We start from the raw sequence: 22,802 nt of genomic DNA on the forward strand, positions 1-22,802 counted from the left end.
AGTCAATTAAAGTAGAAAGTGACAACTTAAGGGTTGACAAACACTTTTTAATAACGGACTACTGTATATTCCTAAGTAGGAACACGAGAAACCTAGAACAGGTAATCATGGGATAATATTCACAAAACCAGAAGTTGCAAACTATAAGTGCAGTTAAGGTTAGCAGACTAAAACATCCCAACAAAGCAAAACTGTGAACATGCTGGTGTTCTACAGTCCCATGCCAACGTCAATTCAACTCCCAGTGTTCGGAGTGTTTTCATGAAGGCTCTGCAGGGAAAGGTCTGTCCACTTCATCTCTTGTTCCTTCACGGACTCTGTGGATCCACCATTGTCCTGCTCAGCCTCAGGGAGTTCAGTCTGAAAGACAGCAAAGACAACATGATGAAATTACTCAAATCAAATTACTGTTGGTGATTGCATGGGCTCCCTCCAGGCAGCCGCTCTTTTCATAATCCTCAAAACATATGTATGATCCAAGATTTTAAAACTGGCTTTTATTGTAACACAAATTGATTGATAACACAACAGTGGATTGTGTCGTAACTCTCTAAAACACAGCTCATACTTTCATCCATCCATTTTCAAATCGCTTATCAAAAATGTGTCTAAAGAAATTTGACATTTAGCTTAACAGACAATGTATAATGCATGGTTGTCAAAATGCAAGCGGTGATTTACCAGCGGGATTGTGACATCTTCATAGGGCAGTCTGTCTTCCCTCCAGGCGTCATCAGTGAGATCCAAAACTCTACCGTCTCGTTGGATTTCACTGTCCATACTCAAAAACAAGACCGACTTTACTCGTCACGGATCCGCACCTACGACAGATATGTACTGTATTTTAATGTGCTGCACGTGCCGAACAATTATACTTTGAAATGTATCCGTATGTGGGTTGTAATCAGTTTTATTGAGAATGGCGCGTTAATTAAACGTCATAGCCTACACCGACGCATGGGGAAGACGTAAAATGACGCTTTCATATTTTAATACAAACGTTCATTAAAACACACTTTGAAACGTCTTAATAATTACAAACAACTTGGAAAAAAATGGGTTTAATGCGACCGTATTATCCTAAACATATTTAAGCCTTCCACTTGTCTCGCCCGCAAAGCATCGACGGTGTTTAATGGTCGCTATGGAAACTAGACGGGACTCCGAACTACCAAAGAAAGACGACTCGTGTTTGGAGGATTCGCTCTTGGATGGTACGTTTTTAAAGTTCCGCATTTGATTTCGATTTTGGGAGCAACTAAACCGTGTAATTTCCCAATAATGTTTTCCTTAATTAGTACTGCTCAAATGTGCGAATTTGGGATAAAGTTTTGGGAAATTATTTTGTAATTATTATTAACGTTTATTAATTACGTAACTCCGTTTAAAATTTAGTTAAGTAGCCTCTGTTATATAGTTTTGATTTTAGTTTGGTGAGTAACGTAAATAAGCAAATTAAAGCCAAGTACGTGTTTGTATTCCATACATTGTACCAACAGCGCTAGTATTAGCAGAACGGTGTATTCCATATTGACACATACACATTTGTACCAACAGCATAGGTATTAGCAGAACTACACGAAATTGTATTATTTTTTTAATCACTTTGTGTAGTTATTACAATTTCAACAAACGTACGTATTTTTCTTTTTTTCTTCTTTTTTTAAAAATTTGTTTTGTTTTACCAGCAGGGACTTCAGTGATGGCAGCCCCGGAGGAAGAGCAGCCAGAAAACACACAAACATGTATCAACCATGGAAATCCAGTTTTCACCTACACCACCACTTCATCTTATAAAGGTGCAACTCTATCGCCATGGTCCAAACCTCAGAACCCCCTGTACAGGACCACCTCCAGTGACTACGGCCTGTATCCTCCCACCCCTGAAACGACACCGTGTACTTACTACCCTAAATCACAAAAATTCACCAACTACATGGCCGAGAGTGGGATGTACCGTGACAATTGCTTCAACACGACTCTTGACCGCAGCAGAGTGTGTGACTGTCCCAATTTACAACACACTATCTGATTAATAATGTGACGAGAAGACTGGAGAAAATAATGTGGGAGCAACTAATTCTGAAAATTAGTATATGAGCTAATCTGAATCCAAAGCTTGTATCCATGTATCACATTCTGTCGATCAATTAGCCATTCATTTCAATGCATAATGTGGTTGTGTACAATTACAAATGTTTGAAATAAATGACTGGTGCTTTTAAAGATAGAGACAGCTGATAAAAATAAATTTGGTTCACTCTCCTGATTTGGCTTCATTTCCCATTCAATGACGTGAATGACAGTGTGATTTGTTAGTGACTGCCTGATCTGTTGGAATAGGCTCCGGTGCACCTTGACCATGAAAGAAATGTGTGATAAAAAGTGTGTGTGTGTTTGGGGGGAGGGAACAGATACATTTGAATGATTCCACTGGTGATGCACAGTAGTCTGCCAGTGTTGGGGTCTCAGAGTGGGTGTGCGTAAAGCCAATCACCCACTCTGCTGCTTTCACCACCTGGCTGCAGCAGGACCCTCCTGTTCCTCATTAATATATAGTTTATAGCAGAGGTGGGCATTCCGTTAGTACTGACGGAAGCTTAAAGACAAACTAAGCACTGACGGAAGTGGGTTTTCATCCATTGTAATAATCACTAACCGGGTCAAGTACCGACAGCAAGTTTTGCTGACGGACAGTTAATGATGACACAGAATGCCACCTGTTGGTCCTAAAATAGTGGTGACCAAGTGATGATGGAAGCGTGGTTAAAATAACATGATGGACTGATGATTGCAGTTTGTTTCGGCTTGAAAAAAATGACAGACTGATGATGGAAGGGTGCCCAGGGTGCTGACGAATGACAGATCAGCAAAATGTTGTAAATTGCCCACCTCTGGTTTATTGTATAGTATACAACCCTCATGAGGATAAGCGGTTAAGATAATGGATGGATAAACTTAAAACTATGTTCCCGGTGGCCACGGCCGTCCTGTTTGAAGCGTAGTGTACGGTGGAATTTTTGCCATTTCCCCTCCTCTGTATTCAAGTCTTGCTGTTTCCTCACCATCTTGTCATGGTATCTTATGAATTGTGGGAGGATAGCTCTGCTGAGATTCAAAGCTTCATTACGGTTCGGCAGAGTGGGGCAATCCTGGTCCAGAAAGTAAAAACCCTGCCACAGATTGGCTTTAGCCGCAGGTGCTTCTGCTGAACTGGCATGTAAACAAGCTTGTCTATACCTGTTGAATTGAAGCACACTGCAAAAACTAAAATCTTAAGATATAATTTCTTAAATGTAACCTAAATTTACTTATTTTGATTTGACAGGTTATTTTTTTGCAATGAAATTGTCAGGCAAGATCATTGTGCTTATTTTAAGATACTTATTACTTAATTATCTTATTTGATCAAGCAGACTTGGCATTGCGTGTTAACAGACAGTTTTAAGTACTGTGAGGATTAAAACGAGCATTTCCCACATTTTAAGACAACTGACCAACACCAAAGGCCCTGAACTGGGGTTTCATGAGTTTTCTTATTTTAAGATTTTGCATAATCTAGTAATAAGATAAATGGGAAAAAAATGCAAGTACGAAAACAGACAAGTGCAATATGGTTGATTTTGTTATATTTAGTAAGCTCTTTTGTTCTTCTTTCTGTACCAGCTCAATGGTCTAGTGGTAGAGTGCCTACCCTCTGACTTGAAGGTTGTGGGTTCATTTCCTGGCTGGGTCATGACAAAGAAAACGGAACCTGTTACCTTCCAGCTTGACAATCAGGCTAAGTTATGAAAGCGTAAAAGAAAATACTCATGTGTTTTAAGAAAATAGTTCTATTTATTACAGCTTGAAAAAACTCGACATTACTGGTTTTTAGTCTGAAAATACTATTTTCAAGACCGCAGTGGTTGATATGGGCCTAGTATTATTTTCTTATTTTTCAAAATCTTACAGGTATATTTAAGTAAAATTTTCTTGCTTATTTGAAGTCACAATTTTCTTATTTTACTATATTTTTTCCTTAAATTTTCTACAGTCCTTTTTGCAGTGCACCTGTAGCTAAAGCCAAACTGTTTCAGGGTTTTTACTTTCTTGACCTGGATTCCCCAACTCGGCGGTTTGGCCTGTGGTTTGCCATAAAGTTCCCTCCTGGTTCGTCACACTATGATGGGACCCCTCACATTTGTCTAGTAATCATAATTTATCAATGTACAAAATAACAGTGATTCTCAACAAGTGTGCCGGGGCACATTAGCATGCTGTGACATCTCTTGGTGTGCTGTTACAAATTGTAAAATTTCTCTTAATTGGTCCCAAAATTATTTATTTATAACGCATTATGTATTTTTGTTCATCTATCTATGACAGACAAAACAAAGAAATTGTCTTCTATTAAATGGCACAAAGTAGATAATTGACATGTGTATACTTAAAAAAATAAAATAAATACAATTTGCTTATTTTGGTGTGTGGTGGTATGATTTTTCAATCTTAAAATATGTGCCTTTGCTCAATAATGCCATATATACTTGTATACACATTAGCTATATTGCAGATATTTTGCACATAAAATAGGATAGATTATTCCCAAGCCCATTATCTATGTTTTAAGTTCTGTCATCGTAGTTATTTTTTATTGTTATTTGTGTGTGTGTGCGTGTGGGTGTGTGTGTGCGTGTGTGTGTGTATAGAGAGAAAGCCTCAGAATCTTGCCTTGTCTCCCCAGCTGATGAAAATGATGGTCAGTGTGCTGCTACCTGCCTACGCTACGGAACTTAGCATGGAGGCTATGGAGCTTGCCAGACAGCAATCCCGTGTAGCGTCTCGTGTGTCATGTGTATGGTATATAGCTATCATCATCAAAGGCATGTTGTGAACACGCACTCGTTAGGTAAATATATTCATATTACGTTAGCTGCAGCGACATTACACCTAGTTGATTGAAACTCGTGTTTGCTAACTTGTGCAGTTTGACAGTCATGGTTAGCCAAGCTATCGTCTAGCAGCTCGTTAGCCACAGCCTATCGTAGCTAGAAACCTATTTTGGCTATTTTCTGGCGTGGCTCTATTAAAATGCTGCAGTATTTACAAAGCGACTGAGACGCAAGTGTGTGGGTAAGTAAATGACGTGTAGTTACGAATTGTTAGACCCGTGGTTTTATTTAGAGCTGCCAATGCTAGAACTGTTGCTTGGTGCGTGGCTAGCAAGCTAACACTTAACTGTGCTGTTTTGTCAAGAGCACCAATAGCATTTTAGTACCGCAATTATTATTCTGTCTGTTTGAGTTATCGGGATTAATCCCCAATTGGAAATCAAGTAGACTTGTGAATCAAGTCAACTTAAATGGCATAGTTTCTCGAACAGTGGTTTTCACTGTAGATTTTCATAACATACTTACTTGGATAATATATTTGCAGATCCTGCCCTAATGTTGTTGTTTTTTTTTTTTGGGGGGGGAGGTCCCTTAGTTTTCCAATTTTGTGTGAAACCTGGAGGACCTCTGGATCATGACCTTATGATGCTTATGATGATTAAAGACTTGATCACATCACCTGACCCCAAGTCTCGTAACCCAGTTGTGTGTAGCTAAAACCTATCTCCAAATCCCTGATTGGAGTCATGATGATTATTTGCGACAATCTAACCCTGCCCTTTGGGACAAGAACCCTCCATAACCAAGCTCATCAAATGATATGATAGTAGCTGCCTGGATCAGTTACTTTGCCTGCAGGAGCCTTGCACAGGTTCTGCTATTCCTTTCCTCCACAAACACCTTTCCTTCCCCGTGGGAGACCCTTGCTTGCCTGCTCGCTGCCCCTGGAACCATGGGTAATAGCTGCGTGTGTCGGGAGGATAGCGATGCAGAGGACCATCACCACGGGACATCGAGGGCGTCTCGAGGACAAGCCAGGCGTGTGGACCACGGTACGGGCACAGCAGTCGATGCTGGAGAGTCTCGTAGCAGTCGCCCGAGGGACCCAGTCAGACCACCGCGCAGGGGCCGCGGCCCACATGAACCACGGCGGAAGAAGCAGAATGTCGATGGCCTGGTGCTGGACACACTGGCTGTCATCAGGACCCTTGTAGACAAGTAAATAAACTTTGTTGACAATATTTAATTAAAGATATTATAGCACAAGCTAGGGGTACCTAGTACCTGGCGATTTGATCCGTACCACAATTTAATCCCGATACGAATCTATAAGTCGATTATTGTGATTTTTTTTGTTGTTGATTTTTTTACTTAAATTTAGTAAATACTACTCAGTAAACTTGTACATGTACACTGTAAGATATGTATGAAAATGTATTTATTTACCTGAAACTTCAGGCTTATAACTGTGAGCCACTGCATTTAACAAAAACAGATTGCAATCTGTTTCATGTTTGAACAGCATTCCATTAATATAACATTCTTCCATGCTTAAAGGGTGAACCGTAACCCTAAGTAAGACATTTTTCTGAATATTTCCATCAAAAATTGATGGTTAAACATCGATTCAGCTGCATATTGAATTGCTACGAGAATTGCGTGCTGTAATATCGCGATGTATCAATACCCCTTGAGTAAGCATTATAGACTATTATGAGGGTATAGTGTAGAGATGCAAGATAATGCTATTTTCAACCGATACTGATAAACCAATCATTTAGAAAGTGCCGATGTCGATTACGATAAGTAAGCCGATAATTGTTTGCAAAATTTACTTGAATACAAATATACTTTCGAGTATAAGGCTAACATGTAAAAACACATTGAAACATTGTGTAAAGCACCATGAAACTGAATTTGATTGTTATGTCTGCTTCAAAGACAACCAGTAACTTATTTTAAGTTTGCCACAAGAAAACAGTCACGTTTTAAAAATGCAACAAAAAACTGAGGGTAGCATTTTGGGGAGACAGTAAAGAAAACCCACATGGTGGCTGTCATGTCGTCATGATGCATCTTCTGTGAACACGAGGTCGCATGCATTATGACGTCACATATATGCGACACTACCATAGGAGAGGGAGGGGAGGGGTTGAGGAGTTGGGCACAACTTGAGTCACAACCACAAAGAGCGACCAACGTGGCATTGTTATCGCCGGATTTCTTTATTATCTCGTTTATTTGTATGACGTCAAATTAGTCGATAATTGCCGATAATTATCAACAATAATAATAATGATAGTTAAAATAATAATGTATAATATATAATTATTATATTTATCGATTATCCTCCACTATAAACGGTAATTTGTTATTTCACAAGGGATTTGTAATGGCTCTATTGTGAAGTGAGTGTGTACACAGGTAGCTGACCAATCCCCTGCAATAAACTATTGTAGGTGATAAAGTTCCCGCAATTTTGTTCTATAGTAACTGATTAGGATCATCACTATTGTAGCAGGTTTAAAAATGTGAGTGTCCCAACAGAGACTACAACAGTGACATGCAGTGTTTGTCTGTCTGCCTTGTCAAAGGGAGTCATTAATATTTTAATTTCCATCCCTTTCTGATTAAAAAATGAGACATTATTTCAAATTGACAGTTCAGAAAATGTACAAACATTAATTATGATTAACGGATTGGTCTGTGATGTCTGAAAATATGCACAAATCCTAATTATTGTATTCCAAAGTAAAAGCAGATGTTTGAAAATTTGATTTATTTTGATTTAACAGAAAATATGTCTGCTTTCATTGTGGAATACAGAAAATTGGCAATGTTTACAGTTGAGAGGCTGAAATTCCAAGGATTTTGATTATTTTAAATTAAACAAGGTTTCTAAATGATTAATAGATTCTAAAAAAATAATTAGTGATAAATTCGATATTCGATTAGTTATAGACCTCAAGATGAGTTAATTATTTTTATCTTTACTATGAAGCAATATATCATAAAGATTAAGTCATAAATTAAATGGCATTAAATATATATTTTTGGTTAAGTATTTTTTGAAAACTGGTCTTGCTAATAATTAAGCTAGATGATTTATGTTCATGCAGTCTTTCCTAAGGAATCAACGAACACACACAGGTTAAACCAGACTGCTTTCACATTCTTTAAACTGATTTTTTGTTTTGTTTTCACCAGTGATCAAGAACCACCTTATTCCATGATTACTTTACACGAGATGGCAGAGACGGGTAAGAAAAATTTACAATTTGGAATATCTTTCATGTTCATGATTTAGGTTTTTTGGAACACACGGGAAAAAATATATAAATTAATATAAAAAACCTATAAAAAAATTGGGGGGGTGCTTGGATTCTCTTTAGGGGCTCTTCCGGACCCCTAAAAATAGACTAGACACGCCTATAGTTTACTGTCATGCACATATGATCTATGGTTACACTTAAACTGTGTGTGACTGGTTTGTCATGTGCATACAGTGCATGGTTGCTACATGCTCTTATGCACAACCGTCACTTTGAGTTTTAGCTTGCAGATAGCGAGCCTCGATGGCAGCTATCATCAGTCAGCCACCAGTCTCTCTGCCTAACATGTGATGTTACATTATTCATTCATAGGCCACTTGGTAATGCACTTCAGTTTTATTTTTGAAACCGGATGTGAATTGTTTTCCTTCAAAGTCTGCCGACTTGTCATTGTTCCTGTTTGCGGTAATACAAGTGAGTGGCACTCGGCAACACGTACACATCTGCCAAGGCCACTCATTCCTAATTTGGAACGACAAATGAATAATTTAAATGCATACCTTAATAGTAAACAGTACTGCGATGTTAAAAGGAACCAGACTGTCATGACAAGTTTGCTCTAGTATTTATTTGGTTGTTACTAACATAATTGAGATTCATTTTTCAAAAATAATTTCCTGTTTAATACATTTTGTAGAAACTTTATTTGGACGTACGCCGCCATTGTTATTTACGTCACAACACATTCAGTGCGTAGTGATGTAGAATGGCGGCTGGCTCTCTGCCGAGCAAAGTAAGTCTCCGTAGCGTTCCTAAAGGGACGATCAAAACGCTTGAATGTGTCTGGTGAATGACGAGAGCACGGCGTGGATAAAAGTGAAAATCCGCGAAAAATAAATACCCTATTAAAATACACCATGTAGCTTTCATGTTTTTAGAATATTTATGGTAGTTGGATTTTGTGGCTTTAATGTTTATGCACAATTGCAATTAACATAGAGCTTGTTATTTTCCCGGTTGATAACTAATCGTCCCTATCCATCCATTTTTAATTACTCACGCTGTCCACTTTGACGTATTTCTGTCAATATATTCAACACAAAATGCGTCAGGCTTTGATGCGAGAAAGAAACCAAGAGCCAAGGATGAACTCAACACACCTTTCCGAGGAACCTTAGCTGCCCAACTAGGTGCCGGACATAAAATACATGGAATTCAGCACCGAACGATGCCTGCACAAAATTCAGCAGTGATGAGGGGAATTAACAACTGTGTACATATCACTGGCAGCAGCTTGATATCTTGTGCTGTCCAAAATAGTCATTTTTCAGGAGACCCCAAAAACGGCACGTTTGTTCAACCATTAACATTGCATCATGAAAGAGAGCAAGCCATTTTCAACACTTTAGATTGGTCAGTAATTTGTAAAAAAAAATAGCAGCCTGACCAAGAGTAGAGATTTTTGAAAAAGGAAATTTACCAAATTGTGACTCATGAGGTTTCAGCCCAATGCCAGCGATATGTTTTGTAATGTTCATCATATAGTACAGTTTGTTGTATGTATTTGTACTTTGTTTCCTTGTTTTATCCTGCTGTCTGCGGTCAGGTTTGCATTTTAAATGAGATACTAACTCGTCTCGATTGTTTGACCTGGTTATATAAATGAATAAACTTAAAATATCAGGACAGCGAAAACTGAACCATGATACAGCAAAGGTTTACTGTATTAGATCAACTGTAATCAGTGGTAATTAGGTAATTGCAGGCAATGTTCCAATGTTACTACAACCAAAAGCATTAAGGACCTGATTTTCTAAGACGCTCAATTGCATGTTGTAAGTAAGTAGCATGATCACAATCACAGATTGGGGGCGCCCACTGTGCTTTAGGTAGGTAGCTCTTATGGTTTTCACTATCGAAAATTTGGGAGAGGACCACAAGTGAAAATTGATATACCCGTTTTTGCACGAGCAAACCTTCAGTGAGTCAGATGGTGCCTTAGGCGTGTATTAGGAGCACATCAACTCGGAAGCACGCTGCGACACTTCTGAGCAGAAGCTCAATTTACATCTTGTATTTCTTCTCTCTTAGATGACGGCTGGCTGGAAGTTGTTCAGTCTCTTATTCGAGTGATACCATTAGACGACCCACTTGGCCCCGCAGTCATCACCCTACTATTGGATGAGTGTCCCTTGCCCACTAAGGTGAATTTACTGATAGATTTTACCCTTGAAGGGAAAAGGAAATTGCTTCGTTTCCTTTTGCTTAACATTTAAAAAAAGACATGCATTCAATGGGGAAATCATGTTGTAAGGAGGATATTAGCTTCCCAGACTACACCTGATTAAACAGTTACAAGCGCTAGCTGCACGTCATTTTTAATACTTACACTCCTGTAAAAAGGTCATAATTAGATTTCTAGATGTAGTTTTTCCATCCTCAATCTCTTTACAATCAGAAAACTAAGAATTATGACAGGTTTAATGTAAACTCCCATTACAATACGGTTATTTGTCACACACACATAATTATACAGTACCTGTATAAATGGTAAATGGTACTTCATTTATATCGCGCTTTTCCACCTTACAAGGCCCTCAAAGTGCTTTACATTCGACTACTCATTCACCTACTGATGACTCAGCATCAGGAGCAACTGGGGGTTCAGTATCTTGCTCAAGGATACTTCGATATGGCCACAATGGCATGGGATCGAACCCACAACCTCTGGTTTGGGAGACGAAGACTCTGCCACTGAGCCGCATGAACAACCATTTCTCAAAGTAATTGAATGTTAACTAACATCTTACATTACACACAATTTAGGGGGGGGGGAACAGAATAATAAATTAGTTACACATCAATGTAAAATTACAAGAGAGTGCCTCTCTAAAACCTAAATTAATGAAACCCAATTTTTGTCATTGCCAAAACATGTACTGAATATTTTCCTACAATGTACATATTTACTATGTCAAAATGACTGCTGTGAAAAAAGGCCATAACATTACCAAAGCAGAACTTTCAAGTGCCATACTTAACTTAGCCTTTCTCTTGAGTCGCCATCTTTGAGTCAGCAACTCGTGTTGTCTTTAGGACGCTCTCCAGAAACTGTCGGACATGCTGAGTCTGAGTGCGACCGTGGCCCAACAGGACGCTCTGAGTCCTGCCAAACACAGAAACACCACAGCTGTCCTCGGATGTTTGGCTGAGAAACTGGCTGGTACGTTGACACCATTGAATGTTTGTTTTGTCTTTTCACACTGACCCAATCAGCTTGCTAATCTTGTGACTTCTTTCCTAAGGACCAGCCAGTATTGGACTCTTGAGCCCCGGAACTCTTGAATACCTTCTGGAGAGCATGGTGAGCCAAGTAGAGGCCAAAACAAAAACACTTTGGGGAGATTGATGGATGTAGAGTTGCATGTCACACAAGTTTTGATAGCCACTGGATTTTGAAAATATTAATATTTTTTGAACATGTTGAAAATTTGCTGGCAAAAAGAAAAACTGTTTGCGGACATCTTTGCAACTTTGAACGAACTCGAACAAAAACACACTCGCTATGTGTGCGCACCCTCGCAACCTCCGCCGCTAAGTAAAATACGGGCTTAATGCTGCCAAGATTACTCAACTTGTCATGAGTATGTCGATGATCAAAATTGTCGACAATTAATTTGATAGTCATCATCGGACGTATTTTTTTAGGCTTTGTTTTTCTCTCATAACAGCCTCGTCTCCCACTGCTCCTGATGGCCATCTGCCTGTTTGTCATGCACATGCACAGTAGTGGTAATTAGGGATAGACCGATTATCAGCCGGGCTGATTATTGTTGCCGATATTTGACATTTTGACGATATACAATAAAGCTGGTATGTATCTTACTGGAGCGTTGAATGTGAACGTAGCAAATTTAGGGTTTTCATCAGGATTTGTAAGATGTTCACATTTTTTACTTGTCACAAATACATTTACAACATATTCAGGCAATTTTTCACCGTATGCGAAGATCTTTTGAAAGCTTTTACGAACCCAGACGAAAACCCCAAATTAGCTACATTAGCAATCATTTGTCGCTGAGAGAGAAACAGGGAAGTTTCATTTATGGATTTATTTAAATTTCCACTTTATACAAAAATTATGCTGATACTGGGAACTCCCTACGCTTTTTATTTAAAAAGAAAAAGAAAAAAGAAGACATGTTGAAAGCTTGTAAAACTTTATTTACAGTAGAAAACTATTTACTTGCTTAGTTTTTAATTTATCTTATCACATGCTGATGACCCTGGAAGCTCCCTACAATTTTTTAAATAATGTCTAGCTGTCAATTCTTTATATATTTTTAATTAAAATATTTTTTTTTTTAATTATTTGACACTAATATTTTCTCTTTTATTACAAAATAATATTGGCTTGAAATATCGGTTATCGGTCTCCTTGACTACTAATATTCTGTATCGGTATCAGCCTTGAAAAAACTATATCGGTCTATCACTACTGGTAATCTGCGTCATCTGTGTTGTAAACAAGCAATATGGCTAATAAAGTACAATATATAAACCGGTGTTAGCAACACAGTCTGAAAGTTAGAGCGCATTAGAACACTATGTAGCTAAAGCCAAGCAAGCATTCAAACTTTACATCAAGCCGTGACTCTGATTGCTGATGTGGAGTTTGTTGGGGTAATGTGAAAATATGCAAATGAATTACTAATTATTTCATGTGTTTCTATCTTCAAGGGCTCTGAAGCGCACCCCACTGTTATGCTGTTTGCTCTGATTGCCTTGGAGAAGTTCTCTCAGACCAGTAATTTCACTCGTTACCTGAAGTTCCCTGACGGGGGCTTGACATTCTAAAACAGCAATGCGTTTGTCATCCTCAGGTGAGAACAAGCTGACAGTATCCGAGTCTTCTATAAGCAAGAGATTGGCTGTGTTGGAGTTGTGGGCAGAGCACGCCGACTACCTAAAGCGGCAGGTCGGATTCTGCTCACAGTGGAGCTTAGACAACCTGTGTGAGTAGGCCTGCGTATTTGACAAACTCCGTTAAGTTGATTTTGTGTGGTGAGCCACGAAAGAGCATGACGTGCTTGCTCCTTTTCTCCCATCCAGTCCTGAAAGAAGGCCGTCAGTTCACTTACGAGAAGGTCAACCTCACCCATATCAACGCCATGCTCAACAGCAATGACGTCAGCGAGTACCTCAAGATCTCCCCCAGTGGATTAGAGGTCAGCCTGTCTGAAATGAGCCGAAATTGGTCATAGGAATGCAGATGGCAAGAAAATACTAAATTCAAACCAACACATTCCAACATAAGCCCAAAAAAAATATTTGTTCTCCTCCCCCCAAAGGAAAAGAATTCTGCAAAAAATTGCCCGATTTATGCAGATTTTTTTCTCTGTTGTAAAATTAAAATAATGTGACCCGCTCCGACAAAAGGGTCTGCATGTCGGAGACATTAGTTTTGAGTTAGTGACAAAAAAGAAGTTTGGACAAAAATGTCGATTTTGAGATTTCTCCAAAAATAACAAAAATAAGCACTCTATTTTCATTTCCCAGCTGCACACAAAGTTAAAATTGTAAAAGAAGTGTATAAAAATAAGTAATTATCAGAACAAGCCAGTGTGTTTTTTGCCAACTTTAGCTAGCAGTGCGTCTCGGAAACCTGCGTCAAAATTACCCGCAGATCCTTGTCTCTAAGCTCACTTCACAATTGATTTATATGTTTTATATGTACAGAGCCATGGACGCCGCTGCCGGATAGCCAAATAGGGAGCAAAAATGGGCTGAATGTCCACATTAACTTACTTTATTAAAAGATGTTTCACGCATCACGAATAAGCGTACAATTACGTACACAACCGCTCAGGTCCATGGCATAAAATGCACTGAAGGCAAAACGAAAAAGTGTTGCATCGGAATAACAAAACAAAGAAGCGACACTTTGTGGCGAGGTGCCATACTACGGATTGTTACAATGGAAACCGAAATGGAAGTCAAAATACACCATAATGTGACCCTCCAGCACGAAATTGATCAGAAGACGCATGTCATAACAACGGCATCCTATCTTACAGCAGAAGGGAATGTCGTCATCGGTCTGGACACTGTGAAGGTTTTGTAATCCAAACAGAGAATAATCTTCAATTCTGGGGTCTCTTTCTTTAACGAGTCTATTTCTACTTTAAATTTAACTTAATGTATTCATGCACTAAAAAAATTCACACTGATGGAGCAAAACTCATGCGAGCAGCCAAGCAGCTCCCACAAAACTAGAGTGACAGCGAGTCAGGATGAGTGTAAAAAGTTGTGAAATGCCTTCTACGTAATAATGTATTGTAAATAATGTCATGTTTTGATCATTCCTCTGTCAATTTCGTGAGACGTCTATGAAAGATGACACGCCATTTTGACATGTCACAAATGAATCGTCTGCCTGAGTCGCAGAATATCACCACAAATTTTCACTTTATACTCTAAGTGGAAGTCAACCTTAAACATTTCTTGACAATAATGTTTTATGTGACCTCACTAGTGTAAAGATGACATAATGATGAATATTACATTTGTGGAATATGAGTTATGAAGCAAAATCCAGCCTTTTTTATCCATTTTAGGGGGTAGCCATTTTGCCACATGCTGTCGACTGAAGATGACATCACAGTTGCTCAGGGCTCAGGCAACGACCAATCACAGCTCACCTGTTTGCTGACGCTGCGCTGTGATTGGTTGTTCCCTGAGGCCTGAGCAATATTGGTGTCATTTTCAGTCGACAGCAGGTGGCAAAATGGCCTCCCCCTGAGATGGATAAAAACAGCTGGATTTTGCTGCTTAACTCAAATTCCACTAACGCAATATTAACCAGAATGCCATATTTAGACTAGTGGGGCAGCATTGAACATATTATTGTCAAAAACATTTTTGGGGGTTGACTTCCCCTTTAAGCGGGAGGAAATTCAAATCAAATCTAAGCTATGAAACTTGAAGATGAAAACATGATCGCGATGGATGGTTCCCCCAAAGCGAGTCTCCCTGCCCCATAATACATGCAGCGCACATTTGGAGTCACTTGTAAATACTGTACAGTATGTGTAGTGTTGTGGTCCTTCCTTATATATTGCATTGCAAAAAACAAACCAACAAAACATTTTAATTTTCTTTATGTAAGCAAAAAATGCATTTGAGATAGAAAGTTCATAGGTTGTTATCAATGAACTTGCTTATAACAGTCAGAGGCCACACCAAATGGCAAATAATCTTTTCATTGACTCAAAATTACTCAGTCGAATTTCCCACTGTGGTAATATGACCTCATTTAAACAAGGAAATATCAAAAGGAGCAACAATAAAAGAACTTTGAAGAAACTTTGTCTGATGATGCCACAGAAAAATGAATTATAAGCTAATTGTGAACTTTGAAGTTGAGGCTGTTAAATCTTTTGAGGAGGTTAAACTTCCTAAACTTTTAAAGGGTTTAAATGTCGGATGATTAAATATCTGCTATTGGAATTGACTTTCCAGTGATTTTTCAACAGTTCCAAAAGCCTTGTGGTCACCTTAGGAAAGGTTTTTCCTAAAGTACTGGTTGCTATGGACATTTGAAACTTTAAGCCCACTTTTCTCGAAACTGATCATTTCAACCTGGCAACATAAAAATTGCTGTAACTTTGTCAATTTTTTAACTTATGTCCATGTATTATGTATCATTTTAAAGGGAATTAAGTTTAGAATTTGAATATAAATGTCTAAAGGTTTATTTTTTGACACATGAGGACCCTTTACATATTCTTGTAAAGAAAATGCTTGGGATTGAGTGCTTCTCAAAAAAAAAAATTGTTATGCAATTTTTAGAAAGAAATCCAGATCTCACCATTTGTAATTGATGAAATTCCATATCTGAAAAGAAATTCTCACATTGATTTCTTTGATTTTCCCCACCACAGGCCCGATGCGATGCCTCCTCCTTCGAGAGTGTGCGTTGTACGTTCTGTGTGGATTCGGGTGTGTGGTACTATGAGGTGATAGTGATTACATCTGGCGTGATGCAGATCGGATGGGCCACCAAGGACAGCAAGTTCCTCAACCATGTAATCAGTCTGTCTCACGGCTATCCTGCCATTTCTCATCCTATTTCGTTCTGCAAATGCTTTTACACGTGCGACCCGTATGTTTGCAGGAAGGTTACGGGATTGGCGATGATGAATACTCGTGCGCATATGATGGCTGCAGGCAGCTCATCTGGTACAACGCTCGCAGTAAACCTCACGCTCACCCCTGCTGGAAGGAGGGTATGCATTTTCAAATGACTCAAGATGATGTATTTTAGATTTTTGTTGTATATGTTCGCACACACTTGCTGCCATAACGGCAAGATTATTTTGAGTTGTTTTTCTTCGACCTGATAGTGCTCTAATGATGGCCTCTTTGTAGGAGATGCAATTGGTTTCCTGCTGGACCTCAGCAAAAAGCAGATGATCTTCTATCTGAATGGACATCAGCTGCCACCAGAGAAACAGGTCTTCTCCTCCGCCACGTACGTTCACGCTTAATCATTTATTTTTCCAGTTTTCTTTCTGTTTTCCCAAATGATCTCTCCCCCTGTCCCCTGTCTGTCAGGTCCGGCTTTTTTGCGGCAGCTAGTTTCATGTCATACCAGCAGTGTGAGTTCAACTTTGGCGCCAAGCCTTTCCGCCACCCGCCCCCTGTCAAGTTCAGCACCTTTAATGACTTTGCTTCGCTGCTACCAAGTGAAAAGATCATTCTACCAAGGCAAGATGAAGCCGGGTTTAGTATAGTTTTTTTGGGCAGATTTATACTGGGATTTCAAAAAGCAATGACATAGGCATGATAGAAATACTTGTTTTACTTACAAGGTTCAAAACGTTATCATCGATAATCATCTAATGATTTTTACAACAGCATCATGTGACGTTTCTCATCCTGGAAGCATTGTAGATATTTATATAAACTACAATGTTACAAGATTGTGTTTTTATTAGAACTGTCAATTATATTTTTCATCAGATTAATCACATTTCAGAATTTTGATTAATTACGATTAATCACTTAATTGAAAAGGCTTCTTTTTTTTGCCCGCCAAATTTGAAGAGCACCTGTTATGTGTTAATTCTTTCGACATTCAACATTTTTTGATCCACTGCACTGCACACTCTCATCCTCCTCCTTTTTCTAATCAGTTAAAGGGACAGCAATGTGAAAAATCAACTTTTTGGAGCTTTTAGCCATGTTAAAATGCTAATTCCTCACCAAAAACATCAAAGTGGTGTTTTCTTCCATTTGCCCCTCTATGAGAAATTCTAGGTTATTCTGCTCTCCAACCACCAGCCCCTCCCAACCTGAGAAAATGAGCTCTCTTTGCAGCCGATTTGCCGTGAATGCTTGTAGACATTTACAAGTGGTTATGAATAACACAAACGTGCACATTTAGGCCACTGCGTGGTCGCAATCCGTCTCGTCGAGACCACTTAGCGGCCGGTTACCATCACAAAGTCACATCAACTAGGTGGCGAATTGCCAGTCACAGCAAAATAACCACCACAGATTGTATCCTGGCAAAACATACGCGACCGCTTCAGTATTATCCAACCACCGTCTGCTTTACCATATCTGAGCTGACTGGTGGTCAAATGACCAAATATGTTTGTTTTTTTTAATGCTATGTATAATTTATATAAGTGTAAACTTAAATAAGGCTATTATCTTTATATATTATCCTCCATCTAATTTACTTGGCAGCCGTTGAAGAAGGGGAGTATCTGACATTACATCATTACAGTGACTGACACAGTAATGATGTAATGCCTACCTTTGGAGGTTGTTCCTAAAATAGCTGTGACGACAAAGGGTGGGTAAAATAAAATGGCCGACCGACAATGACAGGTTGGTTCGGCTTGAATAAAATGGCCGACTGACGACGGAAGGGGGCGCTAGACGCCGAAGAATGACGGACCATTAAAAATATGTAAAATACCCACCTCTGCTAATACACCGGTAATATGGTAGAACGTATGATATGGCACACCTCTAATTGAAATGATAGGAAGGAAGACTAAATCAAAATAAAATGTTAAACTTACATGTTTCACATTTGCAGTCGTGTCACACCGTTGGGACCGATCCATTATGTTTAAACGAGTTGCAAATCCAGCTCTGAACAGGCTTTCACTAACAAAACAGTCTTGAGAAAAGCTGTCGGTAAACGTCCTTCAAAAAGGAAATTAATCCACTGTCTTCTCAAAGACTGACGACAGAGCAACCCTTTCTTCACGAAGGTTGTTTCCCCATTGTTCTCCACGGAGCGTTTGCGAGCAGGAAAAATAAAATGAGCAGCCAGCTTCTCGGATTTCAGTGGCTGTGACAAACCTTTACCAGAAGTGGTGTAACTCACCCGAGGGGGCGGGGTCGAGTGCACTTCCGTGTCTTGTTGATGTCACCAAGTCACGGAAGTTTAATCTGCCTGTTTGAAGCACACGTTTTAGAAAGGAAGAGAAAGCTAAAAAGGTCGCAGACAGACTTTTTTCATACCTGGTTGGATTGTAGACAGGCCGGGGATGCATATTATTGATAGAAACCCCCACTAAAGTAAATTTCATACTATGAGACCTTTAACACCATGCTGCCATCTGGATGCCAGTGGAATAGGGAAAAAGCATTCACAGGCGCTTTTGCACAATTCGTGAACAGCACCCAAGTTCAATGCAGGTTTCTATGCTTGACTTTAACCGTTGCATTGTCAAGAAATAAAAAGTCATATAGTTGTATCTAAGTGCTTTAACTACCAGTACTACCTTCTGAACAAGCCTTTTGTTTGAATTGGTAAAAATAATAATCTCCTCAGTCCTCACTTATTTGTCCTCCTTCAACTCCCACATACAACATCCAATTTACACCATTCCAATTACAACTTGCTCCAAATGTTCACGCCAACCGGGCCCTTATTTTTTTCGCATTCCACTTATGTACGTTTTTTTTGCACAATTTAATGTTTAATATCAAATTTTCCCCATTTATTTTCAATAGGACAGACATTCAACTTTTTGTTCAACTTACCACTTCCCTACATACATCATCATTCTCATGTGTTTGCTACTGCTTGGTGGCGCAGTTTGTAAAGTGCATTGTCCAGTAATCTGGAGGTCAGGGGTTCGAATCCCATCTCTGGCTGTACATAACAAATATGTCCATTTACACAAGACACTAAATGATATGTATATGTACTAAATGTCATATCATAAAGTGCAGTACTTTTACATAAATGTGGATTAAACCCATGGCATTCATCTTAAATGTTTTCATAAATTAAAACCAACACTTTATTCCATATGGGTGGTCATTACGCCAAACTGTTGTTGCAGTAGACATCACAGGAAACTTCATTATCATTCGTTGACACAAACACCATTTCCTGTGCTTGTGTCGTATCTAGACATCGACGTCTGGCTTTACTGAAACAAGTTAGCATCCGCGACAACTGCTGCACGCTGTGCTGTGACATCATGGCTGACACTGAGCTGCGGCCCTGCGGACATGGGTACGTGTTGTCTTAAGTCCACTATACTTTTAAGAGTTAAAAAAAAAAAATCACCTAACATTGATCTGATAATTGAGCAGCTGATTTCTGCTGCTGTTTTTGTTTTTCCAGGGGTATGTGTATGCAGTGTGCCTTACAGTTGGAAACGTGCCCCCTCTGTCGCCAAGACATCCAGACTCGTGTCAGACTCATTGCACATGTCTCCTGACACTCCTCTTGTAAGGAGAGACGCACAAGCCCTACTGCCAACTCCCCCTCCAAGCCCCTCTGGCCCAGCCGGCTTGGAGGACGGTGCTGCAGTGAACATACCAGACCTGCACGTTCTGGTCAGAAGAGGCATTGGCGGAGGGAGGGGTGATGATGGGAACGAGAGGAGATGAGCAGATTGGAAACCAATCACAGCAAAATTCCCGTGAGCTTTCCTTCATTTAGCAACGCTTCCTTGTGTTCTTCTGAGCAGAAGCACGAATCCTCCTGAACTGTGTGCATACCCTAAAGGAGTGAGTCAAAACAAAATAATCAAGATGGCATCATACGTCGCATCTGCAAGACCCAGTTAGCGGACCTCTTTTCACCAACAAAGATACCGCCTGTTTAGGGGCCACTGTTTTGGGTTCTGAAAGAGCAGGGTAGTAATAATCAATACAGTCGTGAATACAGTGTTAAGTCGAAGGTACAAACAAATGTGAGGTATTTCACTTTTTTATATTACGGGGTGTAAATCTGCAATTTATTGGTAGCATTTTCCTTGTCATTGCGCCGTTATACCAACATCATTTGCAAAATGTCCCTTCCCGTGCTGAACCACGACCCAGTAGGTGGAATTTCCACAAACCCGCACAATCTGATGCTTTGTCAGAAAACCAAAAACACACAAGCCCCATTTAGTTTACAAAGGTGAATGTTAAATATACAGCCTCACCAGAGGAATGACTTAAACTACTGCCACGACAATAAGCAACCTTAAATTGGGTACTGTAATAATTTGAAACAATCTCTGCTTGCTTGTGCTTTATTTGAAGTCTTAGATTGTTCTTTGTGTGCAGTGGTGTGTGTCAGTATGGGCCACAAGTTTATACAAAATATGCTCCCATCAAAGTGGATAATATTGATAATAAACTAAAGTCAAACCACCTGAGTAAGTCTTTAGTTTGCTTAATTAGCTTGACACAAATGTGGCATCGCCACGATATCTTCATATATACTTAAAAGGAGAGTGTAAATCCCCCCCCCCCCCCCCGAAGAAAAACAAAACAAATTGTCATTATTTGTTAAAACAGTCATAACTTGACAGTAGTATATGATATATGATCTGAGAAAACAATCAGCCGTGTGTGGACCTATCTTGTGCTTCTAATTTGGCGCCTGAGGAAAAACAATCAGACTGAAGGCCTACATGGTGTCAGTCATTTATTGTGCACTGGCAAGCACACTCTCGCGGCCTCGTGCTTATCTGTTGCCTTGTTTTCCCCAGAACAGCACTTCTTTCATAATGGAGTGTACCGTCAAGTCTTTCAACAAATATGATTTTTTTTTTTTTTGCCAACTCCCCCTTCAAGTGACTATTCAAATGTCTTTCCAACCACAAAGATAAGATGGGATTCAACAAAATGAAAAACAATGACAAGGATGTTGCTGGACTGTATTGTAAAGTTAATAGTTTTTTTTGTTTTGTTCTTACACGGCACAATTAGTAAGTCTGCTTGTTTACAGAACTTCCTTAAATCTGTGTATCATCCTGGTTACAAGGAGTCGAGACCACTTCAGACTGACCCTTTACATTGGATTTTTTTTTTTTATGTGTCTGACCATACTGCCCACCTTTACTTGATGTGTCTCTGGCTTGACTTGGTTTTCGAGGATGGTTGTCTTTGTGTGGCTTATATAAAGAGGTGGCTAAATTGTTCATAAAAGCAACACAGAAATGTATCTACCGTATGCATGACCTCTATAAAACCATTTAAAATATACTGGGAGGATTTCTGATGATGACTTGAATTGCTCAGAGAGACAAGTGCTTGTCTAATTACTGTTTGATTATTTGGAGCACCTTAAAAGAGCAGCTGAGAGAAATAGTGACTTGTATGGCTGGAGATGAAGTTCAGAATAAAATGGTGAAATATTGTTTTGAAAATTTAACTGAGGAATTTCCCCCCAGAATTCCCAAAGATGTGATTTATCAAAGAATTGTTGTATCCTGGATTATGTTGTTTGTAATAAAAGTGTATGTTCATGTGATGTTTGTGTGACAAAGGTGGTGTTTCTTCAAATTCTGCCAGATCATTTGCACATAATTAGGTGTTCAGCTGAACTCCATAAATCATTCAGTTTGGTACCCAGCTTCATATGTCACAATTTGGTAATTGTTTTGTTATTGTCTCCCCCCACAAATCTATACTGTTGTTCAGTCTTTGTGTATGTGTGTTATTTATTTGTTTACCAATTATTGACCGGTCTAAGGTGTTGCTTTCTTTGTCAATGCAATGTTAATGGTGGAACAAACATGCTGGAAGAAATGACACACAATGGAATGTAGTCAGTGAAGTGTACAGCTTGTATGACAGTAAATGTATTGTTTCCTGACAATAACTCAAAATACAGACATTAATAGCTAAACCCCTTGCAACAAAAGTGAGTACACCCTCAAGTGAAAATGGCCCAAGTGTCAATAATTTGTGTGGCCACCATTATTTTCCAGCACTGCCTTAAGTCGAGTATGGAGTTGACTAGAGCTTCACAGGTTGCCACTGGAATCCTCTTCTACTCCTCTATACAGTATAACATCTCGGACCTGGCAGAAATTCAAGACCTTGTGCTGCTCCACCTTCCGTTTGAGGATGCCTCAGAGATGTTCAGTAGGGGTTAAGTCTCGATATGTGCTTGGGCAGTACAGTAGGCTACTGTACTGTATTAACGCTGAAAGTGACTGCAGTCATTAAGCTTTAAATTGTGTTAGCTTTAATAACAGTACAAATGTAAAGCCCTTATAAGATGTAATTGCACATCTTTTCTTCTTCAGGCGTCCAGTTAGGAGTGGCTTTTTACAGACCCGTACCCGAGTGCGTGTATGGTAGGAACTAACATTGCTCACGCTTGAATCTGTCG

At 39.3% G+C, this 22,802-nt stretch overlaps 2 protein-coding genes across 4 annotated transcripts; one reads left to right on the plus strand and one right to left on the minus strand.

Moving 5' to 3' along the window:
* Nucleotides 1-26: 26 nt before the first annotated feature.
* anapc13 (anaphase promoting complex subunit 13) lies at nt 27-958 on the minus strand. Its single transcript, XM_086073694.1, has 2 exons — nt 682-958; nt 27-360 (listed from the first exon to the last, which is right to left on the minus strand). The coding sequence occupies exons 1-2, from the start codon at nt 778-780 to the stop codon at nt 235-237; spliced, it is 225 nt and encodes a 74-aa protein (XP_085929820.1). The 5' UTR covers nt 781-958; the 3' UTR covers nt 27-234.
* A 3,751-nt stretch (nt 959-4,709) lies between these two features.
* rspry1 (ring finger and SPRY domain containing 1) lies at nt 4,710-21,935 on the plus strand. Of its 3 annotated transcripts, none has more exons than XM_086073281.1 (15): nt 4,711-4,891; nt 5,461-6,092; nt 8,082-8,134; nt 10,238-10,350; nt 11,243-11,369; nt 11,452-11,510; nt 12,887-12,953; nt 13,030-13,161; nt 13,259-13,374; nt 16,090-16,233; nt 16,323-16,434; nt 16,577-16,679; nt 16,763-16,915; nt 19,593-19,697; nt 19,809-21,935. In XM_086073281.1, exons 2-15 carry the CDS (start codon nt 5,695-5,697, stop codon nt 19,903-19,905), a joined length of 1,779 nt encoding a protein of 592 aa, XP_085929407.1. In that variant the 5' UTR covers nt 4,711-4,891; nt 5,461-5,694; the 3' UTR covers nt 19,906-21,935. The 3 variants fall into 3 exon arrangements, with proteins under 3 accessions (XP_085929409.1, XP_085929407.1, XP_085929408.1); XM_086073282.1 differs by lacking the exon at nt 4,711-4,891 and adding an exon at nt 4,906-5,115; XM_086073283.1 differs by lacking the exon at nt 16,763-16,915 and having other exon boundaries at nt 4,710-4,891.
* Nucleotides 21,936-22,802: the final 867 nt, after the last annotated feature.

This window comes from Leptonotus elevatus, chromosome 4 (assembly GCF_054856555.1).
Source record: "Leptonotus elevatus isolate MCC_2025b chromosome 4, RoL_Lele_1.0, whole genome shotgun sequence".
In the NCBI taxonomy this organism is placed as follows: domain Eukaryota; kingdom Metazoa; phylum Chordata; class Actinopteri; order Syngnathiformes; family Syngnathidae; genus Leptonotus; species Leptonotus elevatus.

Bases quoted from the DNA above. Each gene is read 5' to 3' on its own strand.
- anapc13 (XM_086073694.1), bottom strand. From the start codon at position 780: ATGGACAGTGAAATCCAACGAGACGGTAGAGTTTTGGATCTCACTGAT. The intron at 361-681 runs GTAAATCACCGC...GCTGTCTTTCAG, and splicing joins AAGATGTCACAATCCCGCTG to ACTGAACTCCCTGAGGCTGA.
- rspry1 (XM_086073281.1), top strand. From the start codon at position 5,695: ATGATAGTAGCTGCCTGGATCAGTTACTTTGCCTGCAGGAGCCTTGCA. The intron at 12,954-13,029 runs GTAATTTCACTC...TGTCATCCTCAG, and splicing joins GGAGAAGTTCTCTCAGACCA to GTGAGAACAAGCTGACAGTA. The intron at 13,375-16,089 runs GTCAGCCTGTCT...TCCCCACCACAG, and splicing joins TCTCCCCCAGTGGATTAGAG to GCCCGATGCGATGCCTCCTC.